Source organism: Candoia aspera, chromosome 11 (assembly GCF_035149785.1).
Source record: "Candoia aspera isolate rCanAsp1 chromosome 11, rCanAsp1.hap2, whole genome shotgun sequence".
Lineage (NCBI taxonomy): Eukaryota > Metazoa > Chordata > Lepidosauria > Squamata > Boidae > Candoia > Candoia aspera.
This window is the reverse complement of record NC_086163.1, coordinates 126655-145389: the sequence shown is the minus strand read 5'-3', so window position 1 is coordinate 145389 and position 18735 is coordinate 126655. Positions and strand designations below refer to the sequence as shown.

The window sequence follows — 18735 nt, the reverse complement described above, 5'->3', positions numbered from 1 at the left end:
AGAAAACGTAGAGGCAGTGAAAGACTTTGTATTTCTAGGTGGAAAGATTGCTGCACATGCTGACAACAGTCAGGAAACCAGAAGACGTTTAATCCTTGGGAGAAGAGCAATGACAAATCTCAATAAAATAGTTAAGAGCAGAGACATCACACTGACAACAAAGGTCTGCATAGTTAAAGCAATGGTGTTCCCCGTAGTAACATATGGCTGCGAGAGCTGGACCATAAGGAAGGCTGAGAGAAGGAAGATCGATGCTTTTGAATTGTGGTGCTGGAGGAAAATTCTGAGAGTGCCTTGGACTGCAAGACGATCAAACCAGTCCATACTCCAGGAAATAAAGCCAGACTGCTCACTTGAGGGAATGATATTAAAGGCAAAACTGAAATACTTTGGCCACATAATGAGAAGACAGGACACCCTGGAGAAGAAGTTGATGCTAGGGAAAGTGGAGGGCAAAAGGAAGAGGGGCCGACCAAGGGCAAGGTGGATGGATGATATTCTAGAGGTGACGGACATTAACCTGCTGGCAGAAAGCTTCATCCTTAGATGGCTTTTGATTCCTGCAGCTGCATCCCTGACCTAGAGGACTGAATTCCACCAAATGGCTTTGTGCCAGCCAGAAGCTCAAGGTGGGGGATCTGCTTGCCCCCATCATGGCTTCTGAGCCGCTCTGGTGGACCTAGTCACATGTCACCAGCGCAAGGAGGGGAAGTGCTGGAGGCTAGCGAGATTTGCCCTCTTTTGCTGCAGGGGGATTGCTTAGGGCACAGATAGCCTTTCTTTGAGCCTCTTCTGCTTCAAAAGGTTTACTTACGAAAATGCAGGGAAGCACTGATGCCCGGCAACTTTATCTTGTCCCCTTTGTTAACCTTTGGAAACATTTCTTCCTGGTAAAGAGAGGTAATTGCAGACTTGATAAGGGGAAAATAGCACTGACCTCTGCAGAAATGCTGTGTGTTTGTTTCCGCTGACTTGGAAAAATTTCTGCCTTGCCAAAAGCCTTCACCTCATCAAAAGGTCAGCACCACCCAACAGGAAGAAATGCAGAATCCCACTGGATTCCAAAAAACCATTCAGTTTAGTAGAAAAACAAGATCTAAACCAAATAAACTAAAACTGTCAACTGAAATCTTTGAGAAGTAGCCTCTTCATCAGAGAATCATAAAACAACATAGTTGTAACAATACTGTTTTACTGATTGGATATTGATTCTGGGCAGCTTACAATGTTTAAAAGAAAACATCATTTAAAGAAACGTGACTGCCTGGACAAAACCACATACATAAAATAAAATTGCATGGTCTCGTGAGGTGTTTAAAGCCGCTCGTGAGTTGTTTAAACCTGCCACATGGTTTAATCACAGAACCAGGGCTAAGCAAACCCCACCCCACCCCACCGCCTGTGACATTGGAATAGCCAGTCCAGTAATCCCAGAGCCGGCTCAGAAATTGGGTTCCCTCTGCTCCTAAACAGTTCCTCATCAAGCGGGAGAGAGGCTTTGAGGAAGGATCTCCAAGGATCTCTCCTGGCTCTTCCAATATTTTTATTAATAAGTTGGATGAAAAGGGGCGGGCAGGCTCACAAAATATGTGACAAAACCAAGTAGGAAGCTAATATCTTAGGAGACAATAACAACATTCGAAGTGCTTCATACATTGGGGAAAATAGAATGAGCATAACAGAATGAAATATGAGAGAGAAGAGCAAAGTTCTTAACTTGGAAACAAAAATCAAATGTGTGGCATCAAATGGGGCTACCTGCTTTGATAATGGCATCTATGAAAAAATATATTGGAACAGTACTTGATTATAAACTGCATATGAGTCATCAGTGTGATGTGGCTGCAAAGGAGGCAGATGTATAATTTCCAAATAATGAGAAACAAATATTTTAGTCTCTTCTGCTTTAGTCAGATACCACCTTAGACGCTGGTCCAGTTTTAGACCCCACACTTTGGGAAGGATTCACAGAAACAGGAACAGATTGGGAGAAAGAAAGGAATTGGCCTCTAGGAAGCCACACAACTGCCCCCTCCAGACAGGGTCAGTCCAGCAGAGGAACACTTTGTGGTCTCCCATTTTCATGAAAGGAGGGTGGGTGTTTTCCCATCCTGGCTCTCTACTCTGGAATAACCTCCTTTCAGAAGTTAACCAGCCCCTTTGGTGAAGGCGGTGAAGACCTTTGGGGACTGACTGAGTACCAACTGGACCCAGAGACTACATTATTAGTTAGATCAGCCTTTCTCAACCTTTTGATCCTGGAGGAACCCTTTAAATATTTTCAAGCCTTGGGGAACCCCTGCACATTCAGGCTCAAATATCAGCCAGATGTTACAAAATTATTATATTCACTTCATGGGTAGGCCTGTATATATGCATTAACAGTTTCCTTAAATAAAAATAAAGAATGAAACTTACCTCTTTAATGTGAAGCCTGAATTTGAAATAATTTTTAAAATAAACCGTGATCTCCCAGGGAACCCCTAGTGACCTCTCACCAAACCCTGGTTGAGAAACTCTTGAGTTAGATAATTTATCTAAATCGCCTGCCTCCGACACCAAATAACAACTTGCCCCCAATCCCTCAGAGCAGCTGCGTGGGGCCTTCTTCCCCCCCTCCTGCTCAGAAAGCGTCTTCCCCATAGCTGGGACCACGAACCAGATCAGACTCAGCGCACCAGTCCCAGGAAGACTCTGGGGCCGGCCCAGGCCTCCCCACTTCCTCCCAGCCGTGTCTTCTCTCCCTCAGCTAAGCCTGATGATGGGCCTCTTGAACAGTCAGTGGCTTTCCAGCTCCATCCATCATAGTATCCTGGGACATAATTTTCCCAAGAGGACCACATAAGCTATTTCCTAACAGAACAAAAGTTGGCTTGATTACAACAGTCGAAGCCCACTTCTAACATTACCACCCAGGCTTCACCTGGAGATAGCAGCAAGGAAAAAACTATGGGTCAGTCTCTCTTTCAGTCTGTCCTACTGGAGGAGTCAAACATAATTATTGGGACAGGACCTACTGTTTGGAAAGGTATATGATGTACATTTTAAAAATATGCATTGTATGTTTGCTGTATGCCACGTAGAGTTGGTAAGTGAAGCAGCATGAAACTGTCTGCCAGACGGCAATCTGACCAAAGACCAAACATTAGTGGTATTCCAGGAATCATACCTCTGACAAACCATACTTCAAATTGTAGATGAAGTGATGGGAACAGACAGATGGAGCTTAAACGAGACTCATTTGGCATAAAGACTCATTTCAGAACTTGATTTTATAAAGTTTTCATCTACCATCGATTGCTGATAATCCATTTCATATTAAAATTGTTTTAGATAGGTTCAATATTAGTTTTAAATTAACAATAAAGTTCATAGAGTTTTTCTTCTTTCTAGTTTAAAATACACAACCAGGAAAGCTGGCGTCAAAAATGTTACCTTAAAGTAACCGTTTCTTAACAATAAGATGGCAATCCTTCAAGATTCACCAGAAGACAGGCTTTCCTAAACATTCTTCCAATCAAAGATTTCAAACCCTAATCATATAAAAAGAGGACCTTGCTCAACATTTCATAGCCATAGCATGATCTGGCTAGAAACCAGGTGACCGTGAGTTCTAGTCCTGCCTAAGGCACGAAGCCAGCTGGGTGACCTTGGACTAGTCATTCTATCTCAGTTCTAGAAACAGGCAATGGCAAACCACTCCTGAAAAACCTTGCCAAGAAAAGTGCAGGAACTAATCCAGTCACCAGAAGTCAACACTGACTCAAAGGCACCCCCCAAAATTGTTAACCCACTCCATTATTGGCACAAACTTAAATGTAGATTTGACCTTGAGCAACAACATTTTATGCTGGCTCTGAAAAATCACAATTTTTATCTAATTCTGCCTCCCAATTGTGAAGTCTTAAGGATTTTCAGCTGCTCTTTACCTGGTTAGAAATTAATATTCAAGTTAGTAAATTCTCATGAAACATCTTGGCAAGTGTCCTGTGATTGATCTGCATTTTTAATTAACACCTGGAAGAGAGGCTGCTTAGACAAGCCAGCTCCTCCTAATTACTCTTGCAAGCTGTGAGATAACAAACTTCCAGCTCTAACCCCAATCAGGTAATTATTTCCTCCTCTTTTGTAGCAGGTGCCTGCTAGACACTTAATCCTCATTAATATGTAACCTTCCTCTGCTGGTGCCTAAACTAAGCAACTCTGGGGGTGGAAGAAGAGAGGGAAGCTGAAAGGCCATAAAACTTGCCCAGCAAAAGCAACCCCTTGGTGAGTCACATTCCAGATACCATCCTCGCTGCGCTCAGGCTCTCTGCAGCTGATTGAGGAAGAACCCCCTGGCACTGTGAGTATATTCAGGGACATTTCTTTAATAAATTTTCTCAAAGTTTCTTGCCATCCTGGCCTCTCCTTTGATGTTCTAATTCTTTGTATCTATCCTGCATACTCAGAATTAAGTATCGATGCACAAATCAGCAACAAGTCCAGTAAAATTAAACTCCTTGCACGTACAGCTCCAGAGAAAAGGTCACACAGCTGCCTCAACCTCCTTCAGCAGGTCTAAGTCTAGAGAATGTACAGACCAATGTTTACCCAACGCTGTGTTAGGCTTTCTGATTGCAGACTCTTAATCTAGGCATTGATAAGAAATCATCTGGAAGAGCTTCAAGTACCAAACTGAGGACACAAGCAACAGAGCAGAAAAAAATATTTTCCAAGTCGCTTATGCCCTGCTCCCAGTCTCTCTGCTGATGGAAATTAAACCATAGGCACTTGTGTACCTTTCCTATCCACTTGTCCAGGTACTTCTCCTCCTGGAGAGGAAGACGTGGCAGGAGCAGAAACAGTATGTTGCTCTGACCCTCACAGGCATCTCACCAGGACACACCAGTAGGAAAGGATGCACTGCTTGGAGCAGCCAGCAGGAGTTTACCAATCAACCTGCTCTCCTTTTTCAGTAGTGACCAGCTTTGTTGACCACTGTAATGCAGAGCTCATAGCATAGCTTGACTTCAGCAAAGTGTTGAACAGTCTCCTGTGAGATCCTAGCAGAGATGGCAAAATATGGGCTGGATTATGGCACTGTTAGATGGATACCAAACCGGTTAAACCATTGTATCCAATGGCTTCGACTTAAACAGATGGGAAGCGTTAATATAACAAGGCTGTGTTCTCAGCCCTGTGCTTCCCCTTTATTATTAGACAGTATGATTACCTGATCTGCTGATAACACAACTAGAGGGAAGATAATAAATCTCTTAAATAAGAGTATCAAGAACAGGCAGAAACTAGGAAGCTGAATTTTAACAGGAACAAATGCAAAGTCCTACTTTGGATAAAGAAAAATCAAAGGCATGGGGAGGGTGGGGGGAACCATACAAGGAAGCAGTACATGTAAAAACAATCTGGATGTCTTAAAACATCCCAAGCTGAGTATGAGCCAACAGTGTGATGCAGCTGCAAAAAAAGCAAATGAAATCCTAGGCTGTGTCAACAGAAGCATCACATTGAAATCAAGGTAAGTTGTCATGCCTCTATTCTGTATTGAGCAGACCACATCCAGACTGTGTCGAGTTTGGGGCACCACATTTAGGAAAGATACTGACAAGCGAGTGTATCCACAGAACAACCTTGATGAGAAGGGGCCTGGAAAGGAAAAACTTATGAGAAATGGTTGGAAGTGTTGGGTATGCTCAGCCTGGAAAAAAGCAACTTTGGTGGGATATGTGATTGCCATCTTTTAAGTATTTGAACGGAAGTCATACAGAACTCTGGAGAGCTTTAGTTACAGTGAAGACAAGGAGACAAAACGATGGGCTTCAATCTCAGCTGGACATCAGGAAAAATCTAACAGCAACAGCTGTTAATGGTGGGCTCTCTTTCACTGGTGGCATTTAAACAGAGTCACAGATGCTACAGTAGTGGGTTCCTACACTGAGCAGGGTTTGCAGTAGATCCCTTCCAAGCCTTACATTTGGATTCTAAATTACACCTGAACATTTCAAAAATGTGGTCTGGTTTCCAGTGGTCCATATTTTGGGGGAAAGTAGCTGAGCAAATTGTGAAACCCACCTTTCTTGCATCCTGTCTACATCCATTTCTCTCTTTTTTGAGAACCACTTCAATGAATATTATAAATAAGGTGAGGATGGCCAGCACATTGGAAAGGGGAGCTTATTGGCTCAATCCTGATAGCGCTCCCAGTGGCTTTTGATACCAACAACCATGCTATCCTCCTGGGTTGGCTGGTGGGCCCTCAGAAGGGGTCCAAATTTCTCCAGATGGTGGACTTGGGAGAAACCCCTTGGCCACTTGCTTTCACTCCCTGTAAGGCTGTACTACGTCCACTCAAGTGATGAAACCCCCAGATCAATAATGAAAACAAAACTTAGTTTGGGCAAGGCTCTGGGTTAGCAGGTCAGAGAAGGGGACTGCACCTCCCATGATGTTTTGGTATGTAAATGGTGTCACTGATTCTTTACGCCCCAAAATCCACTTTGTCTCTTGCCAGCAAGAGAATAAATCATTTTTCATGAGTGGTCACACCTGCATCTGATCTGTCACCAAATAGTACCTCTGAACAAATGACTTCAAAGAGACTGGGTGACTGCTTTGAGCCCAGATCTGCACTCCTCCTCCAGAGTCCTTCAGCTGCCAACTGCAGAAGCAGATGGGGAGCAGAGCAGAGTGTACACTGCCCACCCACCCCCAGCAAAACAAAGCAGCCAAGTTCTTGTTAGAGGTGGGGGTCAGAGGGGAAAAAAGAAAGAAAAAGGAATTGTGAATCTGCACACAGAGAACTCCTCTCAAATAAATTCAAAATCACTGGACAGGGAAAGTATGCATTTCTAGTCAAGGATTTTTTGCAAGATTCAGTTTCAGATACAAAAAGCAAAAGCAGCTTCACACAAACAAGGTAAGAGGGCCCTTTCTCAGCTAAAACTGGACAGTGTGCTTTCCACATGCTGATTCATAAGCACCAATTCCTTTAAGTACTTCAAGTCACAATGATTTTGCCTAGTCTTCCCCAATGGTGTGACAATCAAATACATTCACTTTATTCCATCCCTGATCCAAACAGAAAAGCTGAGCTTCTTGGCGAAACAAAGAGACGTCCTCATTTGCTGAAGTTCTTGGGTTATCTTTCATGAGGGTGCACTGAAGCAAGGCCAAAAGTCCTGCTCCGAAATGCAACCAGAAACCAGAGAAGTGAAAGTTGACCAGAAGAACAAAAGGATGCTTGTGTTTTGTCAATGCTAAGGTATCTCCAAAATTGGGGCAATGTCTCCATTTTGACTAACTAAATTCCACAGGGGACAGTATAGATCCAATGAGGTAGAGTTGACGGATCACTTCCTGAGATCCACGGAGATGGCATTAGCAGTTGTCTGTCCAAAGATGAATGTGCCAAGGACCACCATGAATACTCCATAGCTAACCGCCATCCACCAGCTGAGGTGAAGAGAGAAACTGTCAGGCCAGCAAGGAGACCCACAGCAGCTGTTTACAGGAGAGCAGGAAGGGTGGGGGAGATGAGAAAGCGCCGCTCTTACCCCACTTGTCCAGCTCCCTGAACTTCGGAAAGCTTGGTATGGAGGAGGCAGAGTCCTGGCAAGGAAAAACAGAGCGGCGGAGTCTTGCAGCCTGTCCACAGTTTCACAGTAGCCACAGAGACCGAGTCCACCCATCCCACCAGGAGCGCCAGCTGGCTAACAGGAAGCACAGCTCCTTTTCTTTTACATTGGCAGTTGATCCCCTCCTGCTGCACAGGGCCAGCTTCTTGGCCAGGCAGGGTCACCTCCTCCGAGGGGTCAGACCTGTGTGGGATTGCAGCCAACCCGGGCTGAACGAGCAGGAACAGCCACCTCCACTTCCTACCGCCATCAGAGGGCCATCCCTGGGGGGACTTGCCCATCCAGTCCTCAGAGCTGCAGAGGAAAGGCCCAAACACTTCCCTTCCTGGGCGGTCCCTCCCCCTCCTCCCTATCTTGTTTCAGCTGCTCCCACCACTTTCCTGCTCCAGTGAAAATGAGAGGGCTGTTCAGGGGCAGCCGTAGCCACATCTCTTAGTGATTTTTTTTATTCAGATTTTTTTATCTGACCTTTATTACTTTTATAAATAACTCAAGGCAGGGAACATACCTAACACTCCTTCCTCCTCCTATTTTCCCCACAGCAACAACCCTGTGAGGTGAGTTGGGCTGAGGAGGGACTGGCCCAAGGTCACCCAGCTGGCTTTCATGCCTAAGGCAGCACTTGAATTCGCTGCCTTCTGGTTTCTAGCCTGGTGCCTTAACCACGAGACCAAACTGGCTCTAGTGTCCCCAAAGCCGGCTTTGAGTTGCACTGGCTGCAGGCCCTGGACCCAGCAGCCCCATTCAAACACCAGCAGGAGTAAAACTGAAGTCCTACAGGGGGATCCCAAACAGAAGCTACCTTCCTCCCACCAGCCAAAGCCAGCCTAGCCTGGAAACCCTTTTTCTACCTGGGAAGACAAAGATGAAGCAGGCAGCCAGCCCTCCGATGACGGAGATGACTCTGCCGATGTCCGGAATGAACAAGGCCAGGAGAAGGGTGAGGAGGAACCAGCAGATTGTCTGCAACAGGCTTCGCCGTCGTTCCTGAACTGTGTCTTCTTCCAGTGCTTCCCCTTTGTAGCGCAACCACAGGCCTTCCAGGACGGCTCTACGAGGAGATCTTGGAAGGGTCAGCAGACACCCATTCCCACATCCCCGGCCAGTCGGCCAGCCTGCCTGCTCACCTGCCACAGAAGTGCAGGATCGGGTAAGAAGTCAGGACAGAGAGAATGATGAAGGCCCGTGCGATGGCCACTGGAATGTCATCCGAAGGGTAGGAGAGCAGCACGTCCTGCTTCACGCTCTCGCCAAAGGTCAGGAAACCACAGACCCCTAGCAGAGACAGAGAGGGGGGTAGAGATCCCCCAGGTCACTGTGTGGCCAACTGGTCCAGGCACTGCTTCTGCCAGGACTGTGACCAAAGCAGAAGCAACTGGACAGAATGAGGAGGGGGTTGGATTTGCAGGATCCACTCCCTACCTGTGCCTGTGTAGACAAAGAGGGCAATGACCATGGCTGCTGTCACGACGATTCCCCAGGACCTTACCTGAGGGCACTTCATGCTGTTGAAGATGGGCACGCTGCTGACGTGGCACTACGCAAGGGGAGGGAAAGGCTCAGTAGCTGTCCTGGCTGAGGGGGGAACAGCAAAGTAGCTTTGGGGCAACCCAGGGCGAGGTCCGCCTTCCCCAACCAAACTCTGAAGTTTGCTGCACTGGATCCCCAAACCCTTTGTCCATTCAGGCTTGGCATTATGGCAATTCAAGGCCACTGCAGATGTATACCCATTTCAGTTCTGATTTGGAAGTATCTAAATTCACAACCAGGAACCCAAAATTCCTTGGTCATGGAAAAAAACTCCTCAACCAAACGATGGGACAATTACAACCTGCATTTCATTCCAGTACCTGAGAATCATTTTAACTACTGTTATCCTTTTTAACTTAGCTTGGCAGCTATACCCTTGCCACTGACGACGACGTAAAGTCCAGTCGTGTCCGACTCTAGGGGGCGGTGCTCATCTCCGTTTCAAAGCCTTGGAGTCGGCGTTGTCCATAGGACACTTCCGGGTCATGTGGCCAGCATGACTCACGGAACGCCGTTACCTTCCCGCCGAAGCGGTACCAATTAATCTACTCACATTTGCATGTTTTCGAACTGCTTGGTGTGCAGAAGCTGGGACGAGCAACGGGAGCTCACCCCGCCGAGCGGTTTCGAACCGCCGACCTTCCGATCGACAGCTCAGCGGTTTAACCCGCAGCGCCACCGTGACCCTTGCCACTATCAAGTATTAATCTCTTTAAAAAACCAAATTCCATTTCAATCTTTTCTACAGTAGCTGAGGAACTTACTCAACGGGATGTCAAATGCTGCTGCTTGTGCCCTTCTTCCTCCATATCTGCCAAGTAAAACTGTACAAGCCCAAAGCCGGTCTAGGAATGCCTCTCTGACTTTGGGATAAGCTCAAGCAGACATGTGTGGGAAGTGTAATAGGCTGTGTCCTCAGACAATCCCTGCTCTCCCCAGAACACCCCCTTTTGAAATTCCCAGGCCAACCCAGGTAACAAAACCACAGTGAGGGATTCTCAAAGGACTTCTCGAAAGACTGCCCACTCAGTTTCTCATTAAATCCGATTCATACGTGTTAAGTAGAAATCTCTTTAATGGATTGTAGTGTGCAGTCAGAGAAAAAGTTTCAAATAGAAGTTCCCGCACTTTCCCCAAGTTAAACAGTCCAATGAATTCAACCCCCTCCCCCTTTTTCAGTATGCAGCCCCCCTTTTCGTGCCAGTCTGTTCAGTCCTGTGCCGATGTCTGCAGCGGCTCTGCTGGTTGACCTTGGATGCCAGAGATAGCCCAAACAAGATGCTTTCACACTCCTGGCTTGTTCCCCCTCCCACTTCTACTGACTCGAAAGTCTTAACCTGTGTTGATTCCATTTATGCATGCGAGTTGGATCAGGTGTTCTGGGAATGTTTGATTTGGGAGCATGTCAGCCCCTCCCTAACATGGGGTAGGGGTGGGGAGCTGCTTTTGTGCAAGGATCTTGGCAAACATGAAGATGAGCAAATATGCCCCCGCTTCTTCCAAGATCTGAGACACCTGAGGTGGGCAGGCGTGCCAGTGATCAAGTCCTAGATGGCAGAAGCGTTGCCATTAACCCACCAGCTGCAGAACTCTAAAGCCTCTGGCTGTTGCAGAAGCAACTTGGATAAGGAATCCCAAGGTGGGAAGACCACTGAAGGCCACGTGGCCTTCCCTGCAAGCACCTGATCACCATCCATCAACATATCTTCATTTGCCTCCTATGATGCCAGACATCACAGGACAAACCTCCCCCAGAAGGCTCTTAACTTGCCTCCACAATTCTCAGCAGGGAGGAGAATGAGTTAACTTGAGTTGCTCTGAGACTGTCATAGCTAAACAGCATTTTGATTGCAAGCTTTCCATGTCTATGACCAGCCAATCCACTTGGCTTTCTTCACTGGGCTGGACACTGTGGGGAGCAGGCACCCGGGCTGTCCTCACAGGACTGATCTACAAGGCTCATGGTTTGTGATGAATAAAAACAACTGACAGTCCTGGGGAGGGAGGGGCTTGCAGAGGAGACTTAAACCCACACAACTGACACATCCATTCTCTCAGTGTTCACCCTAAGGATGGGCAGACTTGTTGAAATGGTGGGTACAGACAGGGTTTTGAGAGCATGCCATGGGTGTGCCCACAAAATGGCTCCTAGGTATGCATGGCCACTTACAAAGATAAACTCTTCAATCTGCTACATGCGACTTTTGTCTTTTTTCCAGGCTGCTAGGCACATTTTCAGTTTGAATCCTGGGCTGCAGCCAACCCTTTCTTCATTCCCACTGACCCTGCAGGCTACCCTGTGCCTCCTGAAGATCTCCAAACTGCCATTTCTTTTCAGATACAACCACATCAGTTTTCATCAATCTACTGCTCAAGAAGCCTTCCCTAAATCACTACTCAGGAAGTGGTCAGCTCGCATGGGAGTCACAAGCCAAGAAGAATCACTCTTCCTCTGTAAACCATAAAAAAAAAATCCCTTGAATTGTCACAGGCAGAAATCTGCCCTTAAGAATGGCTATTTTGTCCTTTGTGTTACCTCTCCATGCTCAGTTATGAACTTTCTCTGATACAGAACAATCAAAATGTTCTGACTCTTTGACTCCCATCTTGCATTTCCACCATTCGCTTTCTGCTCTTTGGAAGACTATTTATCCAGAAAGCTTTAAAACAGGTGTTGCATCCATGAAAGGCATTTTTTCAGTTTCCTTTGGCTATGATACCTAGTAGGCCAACACCACTAATTTGCAATCTTGCAAAAGAAAAAAAATTAATCCAAAGGAAGGTTATTGAAAACCCACTCCAATCATACATACAACCCAACCCTGTCCACGTCCACGTCCACCTCTTGAACCACCCCATTTCAGACTGGCTTTGTTTTATACATAGAAAACATGCAAAAGAGTTAAAGGGTGTGTTAAGATCCTGGGTGACAGACTACCCCCACCCCACCAAGGGACTCCTTCAAACAAGAGACTCCTTCAAACAAGGGGAAGCCAACAGTAGCCCCCCCCCAGGGGGGGGGCTCAGTAACTTAAAGGGGTGAAGCTACCCCTCATCTAGAGCTCTCAAGGACTGTAAACGTTTCCAGTCCTGTGGTAGCACCAACTGCTCCCTCGGCAGCACAGGAAGGTGCAAACTCTGCTCTGGGCAAAGCACAGCAGCAGACAATAGAGAGCGTTACCTGGAAGCCAAAGCAAATGGTGGGCATGGCGTTGAAGACGGACACCCAAGAAGAAGGGCTGTGGGGAAGAACAGGGGCCGGGTTAGCTGAGGCTTGGGTCATTTCTCCAGGACTGAGGCATTCCCCCCCAAGAGCAACTCTCTGGAAGGCGAATGCAGGAGAAGTTCCCACTAAGATGCCCAAGGGGGTTGTTCTTCTCCACCATTACCAGGATGGAACAAAGCTGCCAACCTGACCAGGACTGTGCAAAGGGAGCAGCCCCCTTTCCAGGCAGTGGTTCCATCCCCCAAGCAGAGCAGCAGCTGCAGCCACAGGACCACCCCTGCAAGGGACAGGGCCTTTCCCCAGGAGAGCCAGTGCCTGCTGCTAACCAAGAGTGGCGATATCTGGCCAACACAAACAATACACAATAATTGATGTGGTCTTTTAAGCTCTTCCTGCTTAAATGTTTTGTAAAAGACAGCCAGATTTCTCTTCTGCTTGCTGTGGAAAGTGAAGACGGATGGGAGAAAAGTTGGGGGGGGGGGGTCTGTGACTTTGCCCTTATGCCACTCCCAGCAGGCTCTGCCTCTCCATACACAGCCAGCAATTCACATACCTGGTTGGGACTTCCTCTGGGGAGATGACCTGATCAGGCCAAAAGTACTTTATGATGATGACGATCGTGACGTACCATGTCCCAATCACACTTAAGGAGCTGAAAAACAGCAATACTTGGGAAGGTGCTGCCCAGCAGGGAACATTTCATATATAACTGCTTCTTTATGAGACTCCTCTCATTTTTAAGTTAAACAAGATTTTAATTTAACACAGGGAGGGGTGCTCTGAAGGCATTCTTTGTGGGAGTGATGGATAAGAACAAGCCTATGGAAGGACAAACTCACCACGCAGGATAAACAGGCATTTTCCCCCCTCCTGGGATCCAGAGTTTGCTGCTGCCTGGGAAGGAGGGTTAAAACAGCCCCACCCTCTCCTTAACTGGAGAGTTTGTCCCATAAAAGGGAACCGGAAGCAAGCTTGTGGGTGGGAGTGGCAAGAAAGGAGTCAAGCCAGGAAGACAGCAAAGACACGGGAAAGAGAAACCCCCAGCCCCAAGGCCAGCACCTCAGCAGCCTGTTCAGGCAGCGGAAGAAAACTGCAATTCTTGGAGCCACAAGACCAGCTGCGAGGCGGAGGTGGGGGGAGGAGAGCCCGGCCAGAGCCTGCAAACCCAAGCAAGCCCCTGCGTGCAGCAGCCCGGAAGGAGAGGACTGTGTCTGGGGGTGCGGGGGAGAAAAGCCCATTCGCAAGTCTGCAGAGGGGTGAAAAGGGTTTTCACAGGGAAATGGACAGAGACTGGCTGCAAGAGCCAAAGACCCGGGGAAGAAAAGGAAAGCTTTAGAGCTAAGGAATAGTTAAGAAAACACAGCGCCACAAGCACAGGAATAGCGACACAGACATAGAACACAGAGACATTTATAGATTAAATAAGGTAGAGACAGTTGTAAACACACAGTAATGGGAAGACGGTAGGAAAAGGTAGGAAGGAAAATAGAAACTAGCATAGATCAGTATTAAGGTTAGAGGTATGAAATAGGACTTTGAATTTGCACAATAAAGCAGTGTTTGAGGGAAATAAAACAAATGGTATTTTTGTGTCTGTGGTCTGTAACATATTAAAGAGAAACCCTAACAAACCCAAACTCTTCACATGTGTGATTTGGGGAAAGACTGTCTTTGCATCAATATAAAACCCAATGACTGTGTTGGTTTGCCTGTTGGGATGTGAACACCCAGCAGCTGCAGCCTTCCCCCACCCCACCAACTGGCTGGTACCTGGCGTATTTCTGGAAGCTAATTTCTTTGGGAATGGAGAGAGGAAGGATGAGCAGGAAGGCTGTGATGCTGATGGTGCATTTGCGATCTGTGTACCAGCAGCTCTTCCCTTCTCTGGTGCAGTTCTTCACCAACACGGGAATTACTTCTCGAAACACAAAAGAAGATAGTTGGCATCCAAGGGCCCAATCCACCACAGAAATCCTTACTAGCAGGATGAGCATGCCAAAGATAATTGAAGGGTTAGGTTGGCCTGGCAGAGAAAAGGGCTTGTGCCAACACTGGGGGAGTGAAAGACAGCAACACTTAGAGAAAACTCAGAACAAATTCTAATTGTGCAAGGTGAGAAATACTGAGCAGGTCACAGGCCTCAGATGATCTAGCATATCACAAATGGGGGTCCGCCTGTTTTATTCCTTCCAGAGTTAACAGTGAAGTGGACTGCAAAAAGAAAGAAGTCACCCAGGATGGGACCCAGGAGAAGTCTAGGGAAAGCACTCCCAAGGCTTCCAGTGCCCCACTTACTCTTGTCCTGCTGATCCCCAATGATAATGAGGAAGGCAATGCAGGTGCCAAAAGTATAGACCACGATGGCCACCTCACACAACACACCCAGGACTCGGCCACAAACGGCCCACACCACTTCCTGGTATGTGCGTTCATTACTGGCTTGGGAGCAGTAGGCCAGGATGACCAGTCCACCAATAATGAAGAGCAGCAAGCCCTGCAAGGAAGGGAAAGAAAGGCAGCATTAGTTGGGAGGGAGGGGCACTAAGGCCAGAACAGCCCTTGAAGCCAAGCCAAGCCAAGCCACACACACAGACACATTTGCAGGCAAAGAGTGGCCAGACAACCTACAGCACAGGACAAGCCTCTCTGGCCTATGAATGGATGCTGAATGCAAGATCAGGCCCCTCATGACTCCAAAGAGCATTCATGGAGGGGGTCAGCAAACCAGCCCTTCTGCCACTTGTGCCTGGCTTATGGGGATGGGGAGCACTAGAGAGGGGGATCCCTCTCCTGCTACTCAGGAACAATCAGCTGTTCTGGCTGCCTTCCTGGATCTGGAATTGAGGAGCAGAGCAGCGAGGGAACCTCTCCTGGACCACCAAAGGGCTGGTGCTGGTACAGTGCCTCCTGCTCCCTTCCCTTGCTGGGCAGGGCTTTATTGCCCAGGATGGGAGAGAGGTCAGGCCCAAGCTAAGAGGCCTGGGAGACAAGGAGTCTGCCTGAAGGATCTGCCTGACAAAGGCTGTGATGGTCCAAGCCCAACCCTTTTCCAGGCCTCTGAGACACCCCACAAGTACAGGTCCCTTTTGAGGCACACCTGTTCTGCCCCAAGGAAGATAACCTTTTCCCAAAGGGTAACCAAAGAGCCTAAGAGCCCAGCCCACTTGCCCCAGCCCACAGCCCAGCCCAGCATGCTTGCTCTGGGCCAGCAGCATGAAGAAAGACCCCCGCCCCCTTCACCATCTGCATGGCGATTCCTGCTGCCACTCCACCGGCCATCCGGAAGGCTGCTGGGAAGTTGAGCAGGCCTGCACCAAGGGCGGCGTTCACAACAATGAAGACTGCCCCCAGCATCGAGGTTGTGGTGGCCTTGTGCTCCTCTCGGCCCTTGGGCCCCAGCTCCATGCTGGGGCTCTGCAAAAGCCTGGCCCGTTCACCAGCATCTGCACTCCAGTTCCAGTCACCATAGTCACTGTTGATTCCCACATGGCTCTGAGTCATCTTCTCTGCTGGGAAGAGCTGCCTAGTGGCACAGTCCGGCTTATCCCAGGAGCAAGTCCACACATCACTCAGGGCAGACCTGGACCTTTAGGGAGAGGTGGCGGTCCACTGACACTTAGCCAGCATTCCTGGGGAGAAAAAGCCAAGCAGCTGTCAGCCCAGCGAGTCCCTCCCCATTTCGGACCTCATTGGTTTTTAGAACTGGAGACCTAATTCTGGTAACCTCTTGCTTGCTTGCTCCTAAACTCTCCTCCTTTCGGTCCACTGAAATGAGCTGAAATAATTAACTGCTGCCCATCATGGTCCTGGGCAGCAAAATAATTTCAATACACGAACAGTGGAAAAAGGAAACGTCTGGGGAGGAAAAATAAAAAATAGACTCTGACTCACCAAGCACGCCACAAGGGGCTGCCACCCACACTAACCCAAGGCCTGGGGGAACAGCCAGGTTTTAAGGGTCACATCAGTAAGGCCAGGGTGGGAACTGTAAAGTTCCCGGGGGTGGGGGATGTTCCAGGGTGCAGGTGCTGTGACAGAGAAGGCCCTGCAAACCATCTTAGCAATCTAATTTTTCAGAACTTCAGGAAGCCTGGAAAGGTTCAACAACTAGACAGAAATGGCCAAAACCCTTGACTGGCCACCAGGTTAAGGAGACTGGATGATTTCTTTCTCCTCCAGGCATCCACCACCGCTTTCCCTGGTGGGATATGATCTCAAAACTGAAGACCTGCTGTCCTTGTGGACTGTCAGTCATTAATCTCAAAACCAGCCAGCCTGGTCACTCAAGGCAGAAGCAAAGGGATGGATGGGGCACACCGAGCAGCTCTCCCAGAAACGGTCCTGACCTCGCAAGCCAGACATCACAAGGGCGACTTACTGGTAGCCTGGGAAGAGGACCCCACTCTGGCACCACTTTAAGAACAGGCGGTCTGGGGAGAGGCGAGGGGCTCAGCCTCCGCGTGGGTCCCACAGACAGTTTAACGGTCCAGTCGCGGGCCGCCGCCTCCAAAACTCTCGCTCCCTGTAGCTCAGAAGGTGGCATCCCTTGGGCACAGGAGTAGGGCTCTCTCTGCCGCCGGGCACCGCTGAAAGCTCATCAGGGCTGCCCAAGATCCCGCCCGCAGGGATCCGCGGCCGGAGAAAATCGCAGGAACGAAGGCCTCAGGGTCGGCGGCCAGTCCGCACCACCCCACTGCGGCAATCCGGACGGCCCGGGAAAGGAGTCGCTGGCTCGGCTGCGCAGCGACCTCAACGCGGTCACCGCACCGACCCACGAAACGCCGACCCAAGCTAACCAGGCATCTTGCCTGAACATCCCGCCCTCCCCGCTCGGCTATTAATAAATCGGCTGAGGCGGCGTTGGCGGCCAAGCCGAAGCCGCCCCCCCCCCCGAGCCCCGGACAAGCGGCAGGGCTCGAAGCCGCGGGGCCCCCGTCGTTTTCTCCGGGGCCGAAGGCCTCCCGCGCCCCGACCGGGGGCTGGATCCAGCCTGGCGTCTCCTTGCCCGGGGACCCCGCCGGCCCAGCGCGAGCAGCTCACCCCGCGCGGCACCGGTCCCGGGCTCCAGCCTCGCCCACGCCCGACGCGCACGGGATGCCGGGAAAGGGAGTCCTTGCGGGGCCCCGCCCCCACCCCCGCCCCCGCCCCGAGGAGGGCAGTGCGGCCGCAGCCCGTCACGCCCCAGCCGGGTCCTTCAGCGGCTCCCCCACCGCCTCCGGGGCCCCATCTCCGCTCGCAGCTCTTCCCTCGCCTCCCTTCCCCTCCCCCGGGCTGAGGTTTAGCCCCCCCGAACTCAAAATAGCATTCTGCGCTGAGGCGGGCTGGATGCTCTCTATGGCCCCTTTCTGCCCTTATGCTTTGACCCTCTGGAGTCAAACCTCGGTTTAGAGTTCAGCTTGCAACGGCAGTCTCACCCAGCCGTAGCCATACTTTTCTTGGGATGAGCGAGTAAGGAGCGCGATCTGCTTCAGACCACACCCCTTAGTCAGTTTCATCCCTATGGTGGTTTAGTTTATAGGTCAGCAGGTCGCACAAACCCAGGAAATTAGATTTATTAATTAAGCTGGGGGCATGCAGCACCTTGCCGTTCAGAGTAAATCTTCAGAGCAAGGGGGCATGTAGTTACAGCAGCCACAGTGACACAGGAACCCCCAACTCAGGAGAATGGGCCCTGTGCCTTAAGGAGGCACCTTCAGGGTGAGCTGCTCCCAGCCCAGTTTCTTCAGGGAGGGGCCATTTCCAGGGCACCTCTTCTACTTCCTGTCTCCCTTGAAAGGGCGCTGTGTGGGTGAACTGAGACGAGGCAGAATGAATAGCCCAGGAATAGCCCATGTGCTGCCAGGCACCAAGCGCCCTTTGCAGCCTTTCATGGTTGAGCTAAGAACAGCCAAGGCACAGCTGAGTCCAGCATCTTCTTTCTTGGTGTCAAAGATCAGCCTTGCTCCTGCTACGCTGATCCCCACAACCCACCTGGCCCTACCCAGAGGTTCCCCGAGTGACTGAGAAAGGAGGACCCTAAAGAAATATCTCAGACCGCAGCGCTCAGATGTACAGCAGCTTTATTAAAAACAGGGACGGAAGGCAGGCCTCGGAAAGCTTGATTGAGACCAAGTGGCTTAATGTTCTCTAGCCAAGGGAGGGTGGGCTGAAGCCCAGCAGCTCTACAAGAGGGATGCTGCCCAGGAACTTCTCAGGTTGTGTGTGTGTGTGTGTGGGGGGGGGGGGGGGAGAGAAACCTGCCTGCTTGCCAAGCTGGAAGAGGAGGTTGTGCTTGCTACCCCAGCGGGAGAGGCAGTTTTCTCTCTAGCCGCATAGGAGGCTTTGCTTTCAAGATAAAGAAGCTAA

At 49.4% G+C, this 18735-nt stretch overlaps 1 protein-coding gene across 1 annotated transcript; it reads right to left on the bottom strand.

The window, feature by feature from the left end:
* Positions 1-6797: 6797 nt before the first annotated feature.
* Positions 6798-17462, bottom strand: SLC38A7 (solute carrier family 38 member 7). Its single transcript, XM_063312748.1, has 11 exons — positions 17431-17462; positions 15631-16019; positions 14686-14884; positions 14161-14305; positions 12944-13042; positions 12346-12403; positions 9057-9171; positions 8762-8909; positions 8486-8685; positions 7554-7608; positions 6798-7452 (listed from the first exon to the last, which is right to left on the bottom strand). The coding sequence occupies exons 2-11, from the start codon at positions 15889-15891 to the stop codon at positions 7350-7352; spliced, it is 1383 nt and encodes a 460-aa protein (XP_063168818.1). The 5' UTR covers positions 15892-16019; positions 17431-17462; the 3' UTR covers positions 6798-7349.
* Between the last annotated feature and the right edge of the window lie 1273 nt (positions 17463-18735).